At 45.5% G+C, this 18,122-nt stretch overlaps 1 protein-coding gene across 8 annotated transcripts in view; it reads right to left on the bottom strand.

Moving 5' to 3' along the window:
- The window catches only part of sorcs2 (sortilin-related VPS10 domain containing receptor 2), a 186,501-nt gene that overhangs the window by 122,122 nt on the left and 46,257 nt on the right, over positions 1 to 18,122 (bottom strand). For all 8 annotated transcript variants that reach the window (XM_086197831.1, XM_086197830.1, XM_086197832.1 and 5 more), the window contains exon 2: positions 1,499 to 1,566. In XM_086197831.1, coding sequence (XP_086053957.1) covers positions 1,499 to 1,566 — 68 coding nt within the window. The remainder of the gene's footprint in view (positions 1 to 1,498; positions 1,567 to 18,122) is intronic.

Genomic DNA, 18,122 nt, shown 5'->3' with positions numbered 1-18,122 from the left:
CACTGCCAAATTCCTTTCCTTTGTATTTCAAATCATGTCTTCCTCCATTCGAAAGACGGTTTTGATGGTGCTTTAATGTACGCAATTCATGTTAATATCTGAAAACTAGCAGAATAAAGGCCGTCACGGTTCTGCTCGGAATGCCTCAACATGAGGAAGTGTAGGTGGGACATCTGGCAGCCGGGAGGAGGTTCTACAGAAGGCACGTTCCCCGCCCTCGAGTGGAACAGGTCCGAGCAGCAAACGCCTGAAAGGTGGGAAACTTCCTAAATACTCTGGAAAGACTCAAAGAAGTGTTGCAGGTGCTCACTTGTACTACTTATGTTGCACGCATGAGCCGTGAGCGGCAGGAAGGAAAGTCGTAGTCTCCAGGATCGTTATTGACCAGACACACAATCTCACAACGACCTTGTGTTGTAGTAGTGCGTACATTTACACACTAGGCACAGCTGTTGGTTGTTCAATAGAACGGTAGGGAGAACGCTAGCCGGGCAAGGCTGTTCATCTCTGGTGCATCTTCCTCACCAGACACCACAGGTCTGGGACCTCCAAGCCTCCACAGGCCAGTTCAGGACGCCAGCATTGTCTTCCTCTGCCCACTTAAATTGATATTTAACCATTTGCTCTCTTTTTTTTTTTCTCTCTCCTCTTGGCCCGCACCATTATTCATGCAGCGCAACAATTAAAACATCAACATGCAAAGGATAAACTTATGTACATTATTCATATCTGTCCTCCAGAGACACAGGCAGTCAGAACTAATGAGAGGCTGAAGCTTTGAAGTCCTGGAGTTCTCAGTGAGGTGAATGGCATGAATTAAGAACCACCAGCAGAACCGTTTTACTCTGTGGGAATGCCTTTTAGACAGCTCATTTTAGCCGGTGTTATGGAGCTCTGTTATTTTTTTTTTTTTTTAGAAATTTGAACATAATCAAGTCTCCTCCACCTTATCTACAAGGTCAGGCTCAGCTACATAGCAGCACCCCAGGAGCCGGGTGATGGAAAATGAAGAGAAAATGAGGAAATATGTACGAGCACAAGATACACTTGATGTGTAAGTGCTGTGAAGTGGAGCAGAATAAATGAGTTGCTTTTTTTTTTCCCCAGCCACCCAAAGGCAAAAGAAGTGTCAAGTGTTTTTGGCAAGCAGCAGCTCTGCTAAATAGAGGAAGGTCTGCCAGCTAGACTTGACCCTCATCCCTGGCACTGCTGGTGCTCGTCGTCCTGCCCTGTGCCACGCTGATATGCTATCTGCCCAAACAGAAACCCACTCTGGCCTCCCAGCGCCACTCTCCAGCCTTCCGCTCTCCGCTGCCTGCTGATGTTTTGTCCGAGCTACAGCGCTCGGAATGACTCGCGTCTCCTTTGAAGAAGCGCGGCGATAAACGAGACCCGCGCTGACCTTGCTGTTGAAGAGGAGGCGCTTGCTGATGAAATACCTGAGGCCTGATGTGACTTAATGCAATCCAGCAACACAGGGTGCAAATGTTGTTCCTACCTCCACAGGGAGCTCTCCAGAACCTTGGTGGAGTCAGCGTGGTAGTACTTGGTCAAAATCAAAATGACCTGCAGGGGAAGACGGAGGAGAAACACACTGATTAGCAAGTGGAAGTCACACCCAAACACAACAAGGCTGAAAGCCACAATATAATTTTCTAACCTACAAGGAAGTGACTGCACTGTTTGGTGTCGTTGTACCAGTTTGCTCCTCAGGAGGCGATGGGGAGTCAACGGTCTGTCTCCACCGGGAGCGCTGCAGCCTCCTACACTCAGCAACTTCTCTACATGTGTCCTCGTTTAAAGGCCTTTCAAGCTCTTTTCTTAATCCAGTGTCAAATGTCCAGTCAGCAACACTCCCGTTTAGAATAGTTACAGGGTTTTCTGTGAGTCACAGATGGAATAAAACACTGGAGCTTGCTACAGCTGGTTAGGAGCTTGCTCAGAGAGGTCTCTCTTTGCTGCCACACTCAGGTTTCTACCTTTGACTGTGCCAAGTCTGGTTATTCCTCAAATTAAACATTCCTATCAGGTTAGTGAGCTGTGAGCTTCCAAACACAAGACTTTGCTGTCCAACCAGACATCCTCAGCAGTGAAAGACGTGTGCTCAGTCGTACTCAGGTGGGAGAGCAAAGGCAGCGTCAGTGGTGAAAGCTAAGCTGGACTTGGTGCTTTCATGCTGCCTTCATTTATTTTTGAAAGAATCTGCCCAGATGAGACGTCGAGAACGTCTCTGATACCACAAAAAATTGTGAGCAAAGTTGTTTACTGGTTCTGAATTCGGTTGGAATGTGAACAACTTTAATGGAACTGAGTGTAATTTAATACTTCAGTGGTTCGGCGCTGCATCCAGTCAACCTACACACACACACGCACACACGGGTCACTTCGTACTGTGTTTGGTGGCGTTTTTAGTGTTTTTGTTGCCTTAAATCATTTGAAATGTACTTTATGCCAAACATTCCTCATCATCACAGACATAAAGATGATTATCCATCTATAAATCCACCGTGGGCAGCTCGGAGGCTTCGGCAAATAATGACCAACCCTCAGACATGGTGGTCCCGCAGCCTGGTTCTGTGGCAGAAGGACCCAGGATTTTTACAGGTGAGTAAGCTGAGTTAGACGAGGACTTGAAAAGGACATTGCTTAAACCACAGAATGGACAGGAACCTCTTTACTGAAATACTTTACTGAAAATAAATCAAATTACCAGCACTCTCAGTAACAGGTACTGATCAGTACTCTTTATTTGCTGCCATCCCACATTGTACATCTTCACCATTTTCATTCGAAAGACTCGTCCCCGGAGCGCCCCTCAGGGTGCCGACCTGCTTCCTCTATGCAAACATCATCATTTTATGCACATTTTCTCTTATTTGATGGTGAAACAGGTATTTTTAGGACACCTATCACAGGGAGAAAAATTACATTTTATCGCAATATTTTACCAAAGACAGGAAGGGGGGGGAAGCTGAAGCATACATTATTTATCTGAAGAAGAACTCCTGGTTCAAGGCTCTATCCCCACGAGTCCACCCAGGATCAGAGACTCCAGTCTTTCACATGTCTCAGAACTGTTCCGGACAGCACCGCCTGCTGGGGTCTGCGCTGGCCTGGCTGGAGTAAGAGAGGGTCAGGCGCTACAGTGAGGTCTCCAGCTGTGATTGACAGGTTGGCCTGCAGTTTTTGGTCGTGATGCAAGAGAAGAAAAAAAAAAGTGTCCTGCCTGGAGGCAGAAGGGAGCTGATTGGCTGAGAGGTGGTGCCTGTAGGCTGAGGGAGCTGGGTTGAAGGTGGCTGAACTCTCCTGATACATCTTAATGTTGAGAGCAGAAGAGCATCTTATTCTCTGTGATGATCCCAGTGATGAAGGCTCTCAGGCTCTGGCTGAGAGTCTCCTGGGGTGCGAGGGAACTTGTTGAACTCGTATGCATGGAGTCCTAACACCGACAGGACTTGATACCCGAGGGATTCCTGTGTCAGCTTGAATTCAAGATCTTGGCTGCAGGTTTGTTTCTTTCTTTCTTTTTGGAGTTTTTTTTTTTTTTCATAAATTAAATCCAGAGTGATGACATTGAACATCTTTCATGAGTTTTAATCCATTTTGATCCACTCTGTGTCGTGTACTGCATCACCTGACGCCATCGTCCAACCAGAGCTGTTACAGGAAGCAGCCTCCGATGCAAAGAGTTGTGGGTAATGGCGTTTGGTTACCAAGTTGCAGGTTTTCATAATCCCTTAAATGTTACTGCAACATGTATCCATCCTTTTTTTTATATACAAATACCACATTTATACATACACGTGACGAAGTAAGAATGGGACACTACATGTGGTTGGAATGTTCCTGCAGTTATCTAGTAACTGAAAAATTGTGTAATCTATGAAGTAAATCATAACTCTACTTAGGCAGTCATATTTTCGAAAGTACTTTCCCATTTTCAAATGAAAGTAACTCCCCCCACACAGTTACTCTTGTGCTGTTTGGTTAAAAGAAACACAACCTAAGACTTCCAGCACCGTAACAATTGGCCTCCTGAGAACCAGAAGAGTGGAGGAAGGAGCTGCCCGCTTGCCCAGGCTGCTCACAGCATGCAAATAACTGTTTCCTGTGTCTGGAGTCGTCTGAGGGAACCCTGTTTACTGCTGAGGAGTGAGATGAGGCTCCCTCTATCATGCAACATGCAGCAGCAGCAAGTACAGTGACAGCAGCAGCTCTTTGACGCAGGGATTATGCTTCCTCACCCTGGTAGTTTCTCTTCTCCTGGTTCTTTTCTCCTTGAGTTTGAACTTGTCGTTCAAATCAAACCAGCCTCGGTATTTGCATATGCAAAAGCAGCATCGGTGGCCAACTGATAAATCAAATTTTCATTCACTATTACCTCTTGGCCTCTACCGACTACTCCTGTGTTTAGGCTTCAAGGTTCTGCTCAATTGGAAAATTATTTGGAAATGAAGTAGACAAGGAAATGATGTATTCTGCTATAAATCACTAGTGGCAGGAGGCAGAACTTTTATTTGGCAGCAGTGGAGCTAGCCACACCGGCAAAAGTGCTGAGCAGCACGGAAGCCAGTTTCCTCATTTGACAGGAGTGCGCAACTACAACTTGGCAGCATCTGCGCACGGCTCGTACAGTGGGAGAATTCAACCAGAGCGACGGGGGAAAGACGGGAATGGATGCCACAACGCTCGATACAAGGATGCAGCATCAGAGGTAGCGAGAAATACAGCAAGCCTTCGCAGGGACTTCTCCACATCTTAATTGGATTAGACGACAAATTGAGAGATGAACTGGGTGACCTAATCAAAGTGTGGTGGTGGAAGCATCGCTCCATTGTTAGCATCTTGTACTGCCGTGACCACAAATTCAGCCTCTGTGGGTTTCTTGTTTGTAAGCTGGGTTAGAATGAGTCTAATGGCTTTTATTAGGGAAAAGTCAACAGGACGGTCAAGACCCCTGGATAACTCCACACAGGAGACATAAGAGACCCCATTGAGAGTCTAGTCCACAGCGCAGTTGACTATGAACTGTGGCTTGACAACCGCTGTTTGTCCCGGAGACATTCCCGTCAACTGCCTGTGAACAGAGACTATCAATCAGCTATTGAGCAGAAGACACAGAGGGACGGAATGTGAGAGAAAGAAAAGAGGCAGCGATGGAAGGACGGACAGACATAGTGGATGGCTCTGACGGAAGAATGAACTCATTCATTTTTTTTAAGTGAAAACAGTGAAGTACAAGTACTCCATCGAAGTGGGTGACACCCCCACCCTTATCCCTCCGGGGAGCATTTTCCAGAAACAGACCACACGCATAAACAATTCATCAGTGTCGAATAAAAGGGTGGAAACTTGTGCCCAGTTTTTATCCTTTGGACACAAAACTGAGCAGCGATTACAACTTAGGAGTGACTTGGGCGCAGATTTGGCTGCTGTGTGCAACACACCCATGAGCTGCAATTCCCTGCATCATCTCTTGCCTTCAACTAAAGGAAATATACCTCTTAGTATATTCCTGTGATGACGCGCGCAGCTGCGCCATTTTCACTCAAGCGTATTGCTTACTGCGTCTTTGTCTGCACTCCCATGAATTATCATGCTTGAGGAGCTGCATAAACTTTGGTCTCTGTTGCAGTGGTGAAATTGAAAAATATCAAAGCTGCATCATTTTCAAGGAACCCTGTTGCACTGGGGGCAGCCCAGTGGTGCAGTGGTCAGCGCTGTCGCCTCACAGCAAGAAGGTTCCGGGTTTGAGTCCCAGCTGAGCACGGGGTCTTTCTGTGTGAGTCTCCATGTTCTCCCTGTTCCTGCTGGGTTCTCTCCGGTACTCCAGCTTCCTCCACAGTCCAAAGACATCAAGAGGGGACCAGGTTAATCCAGACTCTAAATTGACCGTAGGCGTGGCTGGGAGAGCCAATGGTTGTCTGTCTCTATGTGATGGCCTGGGTGAACCCCGACTCACGCCCAAAGACAGCTGGGATAGGCTCCACCCCCCACCCCGCAATCCTTAACAGGACAAGCAGTAGAAAATGCATGCATGCATGGATGGATGGACTGTTTCACTGGATGTTTCCCAGATATTCCAGTTTTCTACAGAACCACTGTCTCCTGGAAAACTAACCAGTCTCCATAGAATCAACTTAGACACAACGAAGAATAGCTTGACGTTTAAGTATGACATGAGAATAACAACCTAATTTTACTTTTTGACTGAATTAAGAGTCTGTCAGAAGCCCGAGGTCTTATGAAGATTAAACTCGCATCCTGAGACAGAGCAGTGAGCTACAGGCAGATGATAAAGTCCATAAAATCAAAATGCTCACAGTGCAGTGACTCAAACAACAAAAGTAAGCAATCTGAGCGGTGAGTTGGCAAAATCCACAAGCAATCAAAAAGTTATACTCAAAGATAAAATACCAGAAACTTGAGATGCACTGAACAGTAAATCAAAAGGAGAATCAACAACACAAAGTTCAGGTTTGAAAGAGGAATAAACGTGAGTCGTACACGAGAACAGAGGGCAAACCCCATTGGGACATGCAACACCGGACCAGACCATGAAAGACGATCACAGAAAATATTCCAGACCGAGCTGATACCACCAAGAGGTGTAAAAATAGCACGCTATGACTTGAGTCCTTTGGCAGGCAATTGTGATGCATTTTGTGCATTTAACACCAATAAGTCCATGTTAATTATTCATTTTCATGATCTTTTCTTGATGCTAAACATGTATTTTTGAACTTGACTGCTCTGTCTAACCACTCAGAAGATACTAAATTTCTGCTGAAAAACCAAACAAAACTAAATTTCCAGGGTTCTGATTGGCGTTTTGATTGCCGTGAGTCACATGGTGTGATTCAGCTCAGGCTGCAGGTTCGGTCCTGCTCTGGTCTCATTCTGGTTGTCAGAGGGTGGGAGACAGACATGCTAGCATGGAGACAAAACCTGCATCTGCTGACATGCTCGTGTCTCGCAGTGCTGCAAGTTAGGATTGGCTGGCACGATGTTGCTGTGCAGGCGCGTGCCACACCATCACCCCACAACAGAATTCTCTGGGGCGTCCAATGACGCACCGCAAATTAAGAATGCGAAGACATGCCACGTAAAATGTTCAAACATGTGACATGTGAGCCTGAAACCCACCTGCTCGGTCAACATAGTTTGATACACACAAATAAACGTCCTTGTCTAAGATTAACAGCGTCATCCAGCTAAATAGCTTCTGTTACCTCCATCCTTCAGAGGCCGCCCTCGTGGTTCAGGGTACCTGGTAGATCTGGACTACCGACCGGTGACCCACACGCTCGCTACCGTTGAACGGCGCTTCCAGATTGCCTCCGTTCATTAAATAGTTCAGGCAGAGAAGAGAAGCGAGGAGAGCAATTACATGGACCTTTGCCTCTGCCTGCCTGTCCACATGAAAGGCTTCCTCTGTCGGCCCGGTGAAGGACAGGAGGAGCACATCTGGAGGGTAAACCAGCTGTGGTCAGTCGAGGAGGACTCACATGTCTCCTCGCACTCTCCTCTCGTTCCAAACAGCTTAACTGGCTCCCAGTGGGAAAACCAGTCAGTCACATCAGGTTGGGACTTTAAATTGCTCACAATGAGGTCCCCCAATATTTGGCCGTGGCTTCAGAGGCGTTCATTACCATGCAGCGAGACGCCGCTCAGCAGATGATTAGATTCAGAAGTATGTTTTTATTCACAGCGGAACAAACTTCAGGGGTCTCTGAAACTTCTTCAAGCAGAGGGAACTTCTAAGCAGGCTCTGATAAGCAGTCTGACAAACACTTGGAGTCTTTTACTGCGTTTCATGTCTTCAGTTGTTTATTTATGCTATTTTTCCTTTATTTGCACCTGTCAGTCTTGCCAGACGAGTCATCTTACTTGATTGTCTTTTAATGCCGACACGTACGATGCCCGTCTCACATGACGCACTGTTGTTTCATGCATTTGTCAGATAAACCCAATAATCTCCTCATCGACACGTTCGGATCCGTCGGTACCTCTCTGACGTCCTTGGCTCTTCATCAGTCATTTGAAAACTTCCTAAAATAATTTGGCGGCCAAAGAGAATACAGGAAGTCGCCGCTGGCGATGTTCACAATGAATGCACGTGCATCCTCTGCTGTTTCTCTTAAATTATAGGGGGGAGCCCACATCAGGCTATCTCTGGTAACACGCATGACGGTAATTTCACCGCAAACACAAAAGAGCAACATCAACACACTCTGGAAACATGTATTTCCAAACAAAAAAAATACAGTAATCCACGTAAATATATACTGTGTGTGGGCAATTGCAAAGATAATTTTGGCTGTAGAGGCTCGAGGAGATTGATGGATCCAACAACTAATTGAAGTAAGAGGAGGCAGAGAGAGAGAGGCGAGTCTTAGATGTGTGATAATCCACTGTTGGGAGTCAGAGGCTTTTGGGACCAAGAGGGAGGGTGGCGGGGGGGGGGGGGGGGCAATAAAGAGAGATGTGGGATAAAGTGGGAGATGAGGAGATAAAAAGAGAATCGCAAGAGACCCAGAAACAAAGAGACAATGGAAAGACGAGAGAGCGGATAAGGAGGGTGGGGAAGATGCCGCTTAAGACAGAGTGGAGGATTCTGGGAAAGATAAAGGGAGAGGGGAAGAGACGGAGAGGGGAAGATGAAGGACAGCATTAGAAATGTAATAGCAGAGGGAGGTTGGAAGTGTGAAGGGTTTAATAGGGTGGTAATCGATTAAGCCGGGGGATTGAACAAGCCCTCTGGGCCTCAAACCTGTTCATCGATCCAAGCAGCTTACGGAGGACTAGACGTTGAGGTTCAAACACAGCTTAACCCAGCTACAAGTCATTAGCGCCGGTCATCAAGGGCAGAAGTGATGTTTGTGTCCACGACCTTAGCCAGACATGGACTGTCACACTCCCACGCAGGTCCGCCCATCCGGCCTTTACCGGCAGTGAGCTGGCCAGCTACACGTATGCTGCATGGGATGTGGTCCAAAATTAACGCGAGATGCAGCGTTCACATGAGCAGCAGGGGGCACCGTCTGGCCACTGAGTTCAGTAGAGTAATTCACACATTCCCAGTTCCACATCGATAACTGACCTGACGCTTCCAATCACGCCGACACCAGCCTGTAATTCTCATCAACACAAGAGGAGCTGGACATCCGCATGCAGTGAGTGTGCAGGGACCGTCAACAAAGACCAGCAGAGAGAAGTATTTAACGAGAGAACTATTTAATGCATGTAAAAACACATGAGCATGACAATGGACGATCAAGAAGGAAATAGATTCAAGTGGTTGACACTGTGAGACCAAGAAAACTGACATTTATTTTGTAGTAGCATCAAAATCTTCCATTCTTAAAGGCTCCATCCTCCAGAGAAACTCAAAAGTATTGTCATGTTTGAACAATAGCATCCCCAGGCGAATGGCTGGCATCCCTCAGCTAATCACTTGTGCCTCTCAGCTACCGTCGCTAATCATATCTCTAATATCACGGGCTAATGGCTAGCATCCCTCAGCTAATCACTTGTGTCTCTCAGCTACCGTCTCTAATCATATCTCTAATATCACGGGCTAATGGCTAGCATCCCTCAGCTAATCACTTGTGTCTCTCAGCTACCGTCGCTAATCATATCTCTAATATCACGGGCTAATGGCTAGCATCCCTCAGCTAATCACTTGTGTCTCTCAGCTACCGTCGCTAATCATATCTCTAATAACACGGGCTAATGGCTAGCATCCCTCAGCTAATCACTTGTGTCTCTCAGCTACCATCTCTAATCATATCTCTAATATCACAGGCTAATGGCTAGCATCCCTCAGCTAATCACTTGTGTCTCTCAGCTACCATCTCTAATCATATCTCTAATATCACGGGCTAATGGCTAGCATCCCTCAGCTAATCACTTGTGTCTCTCAGCTACCATCTCTCATCATATTTCTAATATCACGGGCTAATGGCTAGCATCCCTCAGCTAATCACTACTGTCTCCCTGCTAGCATCCCTAAGCAAATCATTAACATCCCCAAGCTCATGGCAAGCATCCTGATCGCTAACATCCTGTTGATAATGGCTAGCATCCCACAGCTTATCACTTGTGTCTCTGGGAAAGCATCCTCAGGCTAATAGCTAGCATTCCTCAGCTAATCACTAGCATCTCCGGGCAAGCATCCCTAGGCTGACCAATAGCATCCCCATTCTAATGGCTAACATTTTCCTTAATAATTGCTAGCGTTCCTCAGCTGATCACTTGCGTCTCCAGGCTAGCACCGCTGGGCTGATCACTAGCAACCCCATGATAATCGCTAGCATCGCCCAAGCTAATTCTACATCAGCCATGAGATCAGGGCAGTATTCAGGATTTATGCCTGATCCAGAGAAATTTTGATTGTACTGGTTAGCAAATGCTAACAAATTGGAACCTAGGAATGCTTCTGAGATAAAGATTACAGACCCTCCAGAGCCACGGAGAACATCGCAAAGCTGTTTTCACGTGCGGGCCAAGTAGTTAATGAAAATGGAAATGCAATTATTATTAGGTTATTCCACGTTTACTATTAATACGGTCTGACATGCAGCTCTGTTTCCTTCCTTTCTCTGTCCTGATCATGTACCTTCATGGCCACCTGAGGGTCTTTTTGCTGGCTCAGGCTTCATTCCCCTCACCGAATACAGCTGGTCAACACTGCTGAACAGCTGTTGCAGCATTATAATAATACCGGGCCCTTTCCTCCTCCTATTCCCATCGTTCCAGTTTCTGCTTTGCATCTAATTTTTTATTTATTTGCTTTGTCATAAACGTCCAGCTGTTGGGTTCCTCCAACGTTGCTCTTAAAACACACTGTATTCAAGCGGAAAGAATAAAACCACTAGGCGTCGATCGATGCTGATGTTGCTGTTCATGGGAGTTGAAGATGACTTGAGCAAATGGAACAGAGTAAATGCAACATTTAACAGTAGAAATACTCCCAGGGTCTAATTTGGGTGAATGTATTCATCGAGCTGCTCTAATTACATGAAGGAGATACATTATTTATCCATGTACATCGAGTTTTTCTTCTTCCAAAACAACTTGGGTTCAAGTACAGTTTATCTCATGTGCGTTGCCTAAATTCTTATGAGTATTTGAGCCAAAAAAGTGGTTATTATGTTGTTGTTTGTTTGGTTTTTTTTGCGCGATTCTACTCACTGTGTTTTAAGAAGTTGGCGAGCCTCGGCTGTTTAAAAAAAAAAAAGTGGCCATTAGTATCATGAATGTGAATATTAGAACAGCACACCACCACTCCAAACCATGTGGGGAAATATTATGGAAATTACTAAACTGAACAGAAAGGAAAAATATTATTTCAATAACGACGAGTTGCCGTCTTTTACCATTCATTCGTTCAGTTACCGGTGCTTCTCTTCCCCAAAAGCCACCTCTCCTGATTGTGCCTGTCATCGTTTCCTCTCACCAGAAACACAAACGTCTCCCACGTTTCTGTTTTTAAAGATGGGGAAAACTTTTGCCGGTGCAAATCGCTGGTGGAGCCTTTTTATTTTTATTTTTATTTTTTTAATTGTGTGCTAACCAATTACATGGAAGAGCAGGATTGGGTTTATATTTTAAGACAAAATGAAAATAGGAAGTGCGCTGTTGGGAATTTTTTATCGGGGCTGTTTCTGTCAGTGGCAGCTACATCATTAGTCATTGCAGAAACAATCCATATTTCATTATCTGCACAACATGCAGTGGAGGCGATGTTTCCTGAACCAACAGAAGAGGGGGAAAATGAAGTGGAGTGCTAACTTGTGCAGTTTTGTTCTCCGCACACAACCCTGAGCTCATGTTCCTATTTATTTCAGTGTGTTCTTTACCCAGAATCACACATTTGCTTCAGAGAGTTCCAGCGCAGCTCGGGACTCCTTCCTTCTCCGACTGCGTGTTTGAGTGTGTGAGGGCCGTCTGGGATGCTTGTCAGATTCCCTCGTCTCCAGCCAGGTCTTCAACCAGGCCAAACTCAGCCACAGCCCCACACCCTGGCCACTGTCACCAAGCATCAGCACATTCCTGCTATTCATCTAAAACCTCCACAGACACAAACACACACTTTCCATCCACCCCCACTGAAAGACCAAGGCCCCTGGTCCTACTTTAATGTCCTGTCACACTTCATTTAGCCTCTGGAGAATGAGGAATGGAGTGTGATGCAGGCTTTAACACATACATTATACAAGTACACCAGCACACCTGCACCAAAATGAAGCCAGGAGTTCTTTCTGCTACTGTTGGCACTCTGCTGATTGGAATGCATTCACACTTTTCAAGTTGCTCTTCCCTCCTCTTACTGCTCTTAGTTTCCATTTCTTTATGTCACACTATTCAGGCCAAGGCCACCCAGCTTTTGAATGCGGTCGGAGCAAGTGTTAAAGACTAAACACACGGGGTGATTCAGCCATTAAGGAATGCAAATGTACTCTGACACGTGACCGAGAAGCGTTGTCCATCAACCCAGAGTGAAAACAAGAGCCCTCAGGAGTGACGAAGGGGGCTTTCAAACCTCCAAACCTTTATTCATGGGTCTGGTGTGTGAAGTAAATAAGGTGCTGCATCATTAACCGGACCATATGTTGTAAACCCAACCTGAGCCAGAACTGGTGTAAAAGCTCCCACGAGAGAAGCCAGGTTCGTGTTAGCAGGGACAAAGTGCCATTGTTGTGCGCTAAAACGTGGACAACAGTGATACTCAGAGAGCAGCAGCACACGGAGCTGTTCCTGCACTGCCGCAGGGAAAATGAGACGCCGCTATTTGTTTCTGTACCTGTTAGTAGAAAGTAAGTGGGTGTGGCTTGGACAGGAAGGTTCTTTTGATTAGACAGTTTTAATGAACCGTCTCGACCCCGTCAGCCTAAAACTGGGGAACGCCGAGCACTCAGCAACTTCAGTGTCTACGTGCGCGGCTTTACTTTATTCCATTGCTCTTTTTCGATGTGTTTTTCTACTCTTATTTGTAATTGAGACGAAGCTTTGAACCAGTTAAGTAACGTCAACACTTTGAGCAGCTTTTACAAATCAAATCATTGCTAAATAAAAGCTCGTTACGCCGGATTGATGTGATATTGTTTTTGCAGTTTTGAGACTTTCTATGTTCAAGTTGTTTTTTCTTTTCCACAACAGAGTTTATGCTGTACATCTCCATGGCAACCTTGCACACACGCACGCACCACGGCCAGTAGGTAGCAGGAGCAGCTCAAGCACCAACAGGGTGAGTCTTGGCTGTACAGCTGAGCTAGAGTGGTGGTAATGAGAAGCTGTAATTCAACACATACAAAAACAAGAAGTAAGTCGTGTATTCTACATATCATGTACTGGTGTGTGTGTGTGTGTGTGTGTGTGTGTGAGAGAGAGAGAGAGAGAGAGAGAGAGAGATAAAGAGAGAGAGAGAGAGAGAGAGAAGGGTGAACAGCAGATGCTAATGCTCTCTCGCTGGTGTTTGGAAATGTCAGAGCTGCAGATGGCAGTTGCTTTAGATTTCGTGGTACACGGTTGCGACCTGTCTCTGTGGTATGACACGGAACATCTCATCCATAAACATGCTACGGTGTGGCTGTGGGTGTCATGGTCAACCTGGCAGACAGCAGAAGCTACTGGAAAAGGCCTTTCATTATTCATCGCAGGCTCACTTTTTGTTTTGAAGCAACGCAAATGAAAATAAATCACTCAGACACAAAGAAAGCCTTTAATTCAGCTGCGGCGCTAGTAAATATATTCTCTTTGGTGTGAAATGACCCTCCTTCCTATTCTGATTAGTGTCGGCTCTTTCATTCGTGCATGTTCTTGGAAACCTGGAGTACAAATACTCAAGGTGAACACACAGACATTTAATTTCTTATTTCTTTTCTTCCCTTTCTCTGTTCTTTGTTCTCACACTGTCTAGACAAGGCAGACATCCCTGCACACATGGATGCTCAAGAACATTCATATGCAGTGATGCAGTGCAGCCTCCTCGGACAACCAGCAAACCCAGTGTCACAGACGCTGATCTCCTGCATGAATACAAGAGGGTTTAAAAGGGTTTTAACTGGGTTATTTGACTACCACTGGAGGCGGAGTACTGGGACCACATTATTGAACGGGCCGGCTCTTCATGCAACATTTGATATAATAACAATTGTGCATTTTGTGATTAAAGTGGCAACATTTGCAGACATATATTAGGAGATCTGTTAGGAACAAAATTTGACATTGCTCTTCCTACAGGTTCATGGACAATCACATGGGATGTGAATGCAAGTTGCAGAAAAATATTTGATTCTGAAACTTGCTGGAGGCACCGTCCACATACAAATGTGCCGAGGCGGGAATGGGAGATGTTCGAAACAAGCCTAACTACAGTGAGTCGCATCAATAAGAGTATAGGTAAGTATGGGCTATTGAGTAGGGCTGTAGTGATACACTCATCTTGCGATACAATATGATCCATGATATTCGGCTCACGATACAATTCGATACACTGACATCATTTTCTGAAAGATTTTAAAGGGACAAAGTGATTTTGGTGACATCTTGTGAGTTTCATTGACTTGGATTGAATGAACTGAACTGAAAGCATCAATTACACAACATGAGGCTCCGACTGGCAGCTTGCAAATGCTGGACGAATCAATCAAAGACGAGGTGAGGAAATTAGTTTCATTTTTTTGAAACTGAGTGCAAATTGTAGCTTGCAAGCTTTTGAAAAGTAAAGTGAACAATGGCGCGTTAAAGTGCTGCCAGTGGCCTTCTTTGGCAGCTTTAACTTGATACTGAACATAGGAGGTAGCTACTAGCCAGTCTAGCCACCAGGTTAACAAAAAATAAACCATGGCAGCCAATAATTCAATTCGCGGGTGACTACAGCTTAGCGGGGCTCCATCACGTTCACCATGCGCCTAAAGCCGGTGTTTTCCACCACCGAATGAGGTGTCAAATCCTGACAAATTAAGTAGGCAATGGACTCCGTAATTTTCGGCGACCTTGGTGAAGGAGATGGGAACTTGAGGCAACAACCGTCACTGTCCAGCGTGGTTTGTTTCGGGTCGCACCGCAGCTCCTTGGGCTCGGTCTCAGTTAGCATTTCCTTGCCCAGGTGGTGACATTTTAGGAGGGCTCGCAGGTTGGTGCTATTTCCAGAGTACTTAACGTTTGTGTGACACAGTTAGCAAACTGCCGTACTTTTGTCTAAATTTTCGCTTTCCTTTTTTGTTTTTGAACCCAAAATGCTCCCACACACCTGCTTTTAAGCATGCAGGCGATGGATTTATACCCGCCGCCATTCTCCTGAATCTCTCAGCTCTCATCGGATGAGAAAGGCATCGGCGTCTGGGTAACTAGAAATGCTCTACAGCGACAGCAGTGGCTGGCAGTCCTAATTGCTCTTCCTGCAAAGTGCGGGACACAGGGGATTTGAATGGGGCTCAATGTATCCATACTCATGGCTGTAAAATCCATACTCTATGGGGAAAGAAAATATCGATATATCTCGCGGAATCCGTAAAATTGCTCAGCCCTCGCATTGATAAGCAGTATCAGTGTCCCAACATGCTAATGTGCCATCCCTCGTTGTGCCTTGCAAATATTCAGCGTTTAACTTATTCAACTAGAGCGCACATGTCCCAGAGGCACATGTGTCATGCACCTTGCGCCTGTAACACTCTGGATCCATCAAAAACATCAGCAGGGCAGAGTTGGGTTTTTAAGCTGTGACACAAACGGGGAGAGAGTGGGAACTGTGCAGGAATGTAAATATCTGGTGTTGCGATTGATTCGAATCTCATATTTCAAGGATATGTTGGGAAGAAAAAAAAACCCTCTCGAAAAGTTCAAATTCACTCTGGACAACTGCTGGCAACCATACGGCTACAGAAGCTGCACGGACGAATCAGTTCCCTTTGATCTCTTTAACCTTGTGTCCGTTCATCAACGACACAAATAACCAGAGGGGGCATCGAGATGCGAGCACAAAATCCCGTCGAGGAAAAGTACCTTTAGTCAATGGTTTATTTTTCCTACGAAACTGCCCGCGACTGGAATTCATCCCCACAAAACATAAGGAACTCCAACTCATTCTACTCCTTCAAGAAACCACAAAGAAACGTGTGCATCTGTTGTGACATCCCTGGTCAGTGTTGCTTCTCCTACAACGGTCTCGAAGTGTTGTTGTTTGTTGCAGAATCTTAAGTTGTGTTGCCGTAGTATGTTCAGTTTTATACTGCCTACACTCAACTTGCAAACTAACACCCGTCCAACCTGGTTGGGCTTTAAACAGGACCACAACTCTCATAATTAACACATTTCAAAGCAAACAAAGCAAAGCCGGCAGAAGTGAAATAGAATTGACAGAAGCCGAATCTGTGGTGCCTGAAGAAAGTCAAACAGCAGGGCAGCAAAAGGCACAAATGAAAAGTGACAGAGAGACGCAGACAGGCTCTAACGAGACATGAGTGACGGCGGCCAAATGCACAAACACCCAGTCTGATATCAGCACGTGTTCAACAGGGCTCGTAAAATTCACCACTTTGCTTCAAATTCAACAAAAGATGGAGAAAAAAGTCATAAAGATGTGCCTGACTCCAGCCTGCCGACACCAACCTCCGACAACACGGCCTGGTCCTGCTGCAAGACCAGATCCTGCTGATGCACACCACTCCGTCCACGCCACTGGACATCAACCCTTGTCGGGTCGGACACACAGGAGGAAGTTTGGGGTGGTGGATTTTGTGGCGGGAGACGGGAGTTAAAGTCTCAGTTAGAGTCCAAAGTCTCACATCTTCCCCTAAAGACGCTGTGTTGTACTGCGTTAAAGGGTCGTGGTCATTTCGCAAGAGTTTTTACTGAGAGCTGATGAACAGAGCATGTTTGAAATATCAAACTTCCATACGAGACACACAAACACACACACACATACATGAATCAGTCACATGATCTCGCCATGTTTTTCCTCTGTTACAGCATCTGCCATGTTGGCAGTACCATCATTTCTCACACGTTCTTGTAAAATCGCACACACACACACACACACTGATATCATCACGTTACCATTTAGCTAAAGGTGCTTTTCCTTGTTTTTGATTTCTACGTGATGTTAGGATGTTGAACGCTGGTGTTTATCCAGGACAAAGGTGAAGATGTGTCGCTGCAACATTTAGTGTCAGCGAGAAACGACATTTCTGGAAATAAACACACATCACCACTCACACACTGACCCTCAGTCAGTCTGGGAACCAATACAAGTCGATATTTGTCCTCTGATTCATCCAAATTAATGTTTCTTCCACTGATAATTGGTAAAATCCTGAAAGACGATGTGGAAAAGACTCAAACTAAATTATCAGCCCCATTCTGACATGCTAGAAGAGAACAAACAGAAGAAATTAAGAGTCTGTTTAACATTAAGACTACCTAGAATGCAAATTACCTTCTTACTTTTCCAAAAAGTTTAATATATCTAGCACTTGCAGAAGTTCTTAAGTTTGTATTAACAAATGTAAAAATGATCAAAATGGTTTTCCTTTTATCATCCGGTAGGAAATAGAGTCTGGGCAGGTTATCGCGTGAGTGACTCAAAATATAACGGTAACAACTCAAAGCTGAGCAGATTCAGCAGAGTCACTGCACAGCATTTATCGCCACGGTAACTACGGTACATTTTCTGCCACTGGCTAAATTCAGCCTGGATAACTGGAGAACATGAGATTTGTGTGTTATCCAGGAATTTGTGCAATGCTGAATGATGCCTTCCTGCAGGCGGCCAATCACAGCAAGGAGGGCTTTTACGGAGAGACGGACTTCCACTGTTTGCACAACTGTCAGCTGCAAAGGAGCACATCGGTCCCCCGGAGGAAGAGACGGACCGAAACTCCAACTGCAGTGTTGGTGAACCCTTCGTGATCCAACATACAAACCCTGCTAAAACAGACATAAGCCTCTATCATGTCAATCTACTAAGAGAAGGAACAAATTTCTGAGATTTTCAAATTTGTTGTGGTTCTGTCGTTGTGATCGCAGCTTTCCTGTGTTGACCGAAGAGCTTCAGCATCGGTGGGGTGTTGCTATCGTCTCGCTGTTTCCTCTCTGTATGTGGGAGAATGACAAAT

Source organism: Aulostomus chinensis, chromosome 24, assembly GCF_037954235.1.
Source record: "Aulostomus chinensis isolate RoL2024-O1b breed Wild chromosome 24, RoL_Achi_v1.0, whole genome shotgun sequence".
Lineage (NCBI taxonomy): Eukaryota > Metazoa > Chordata > Actinopteri > Syngnathiformes > Aulostomidae > Aulostomus > Aulostomus chinensis.
This window is presented reverse-complemented; position numbering and strand designations above follow the sequence as displayed.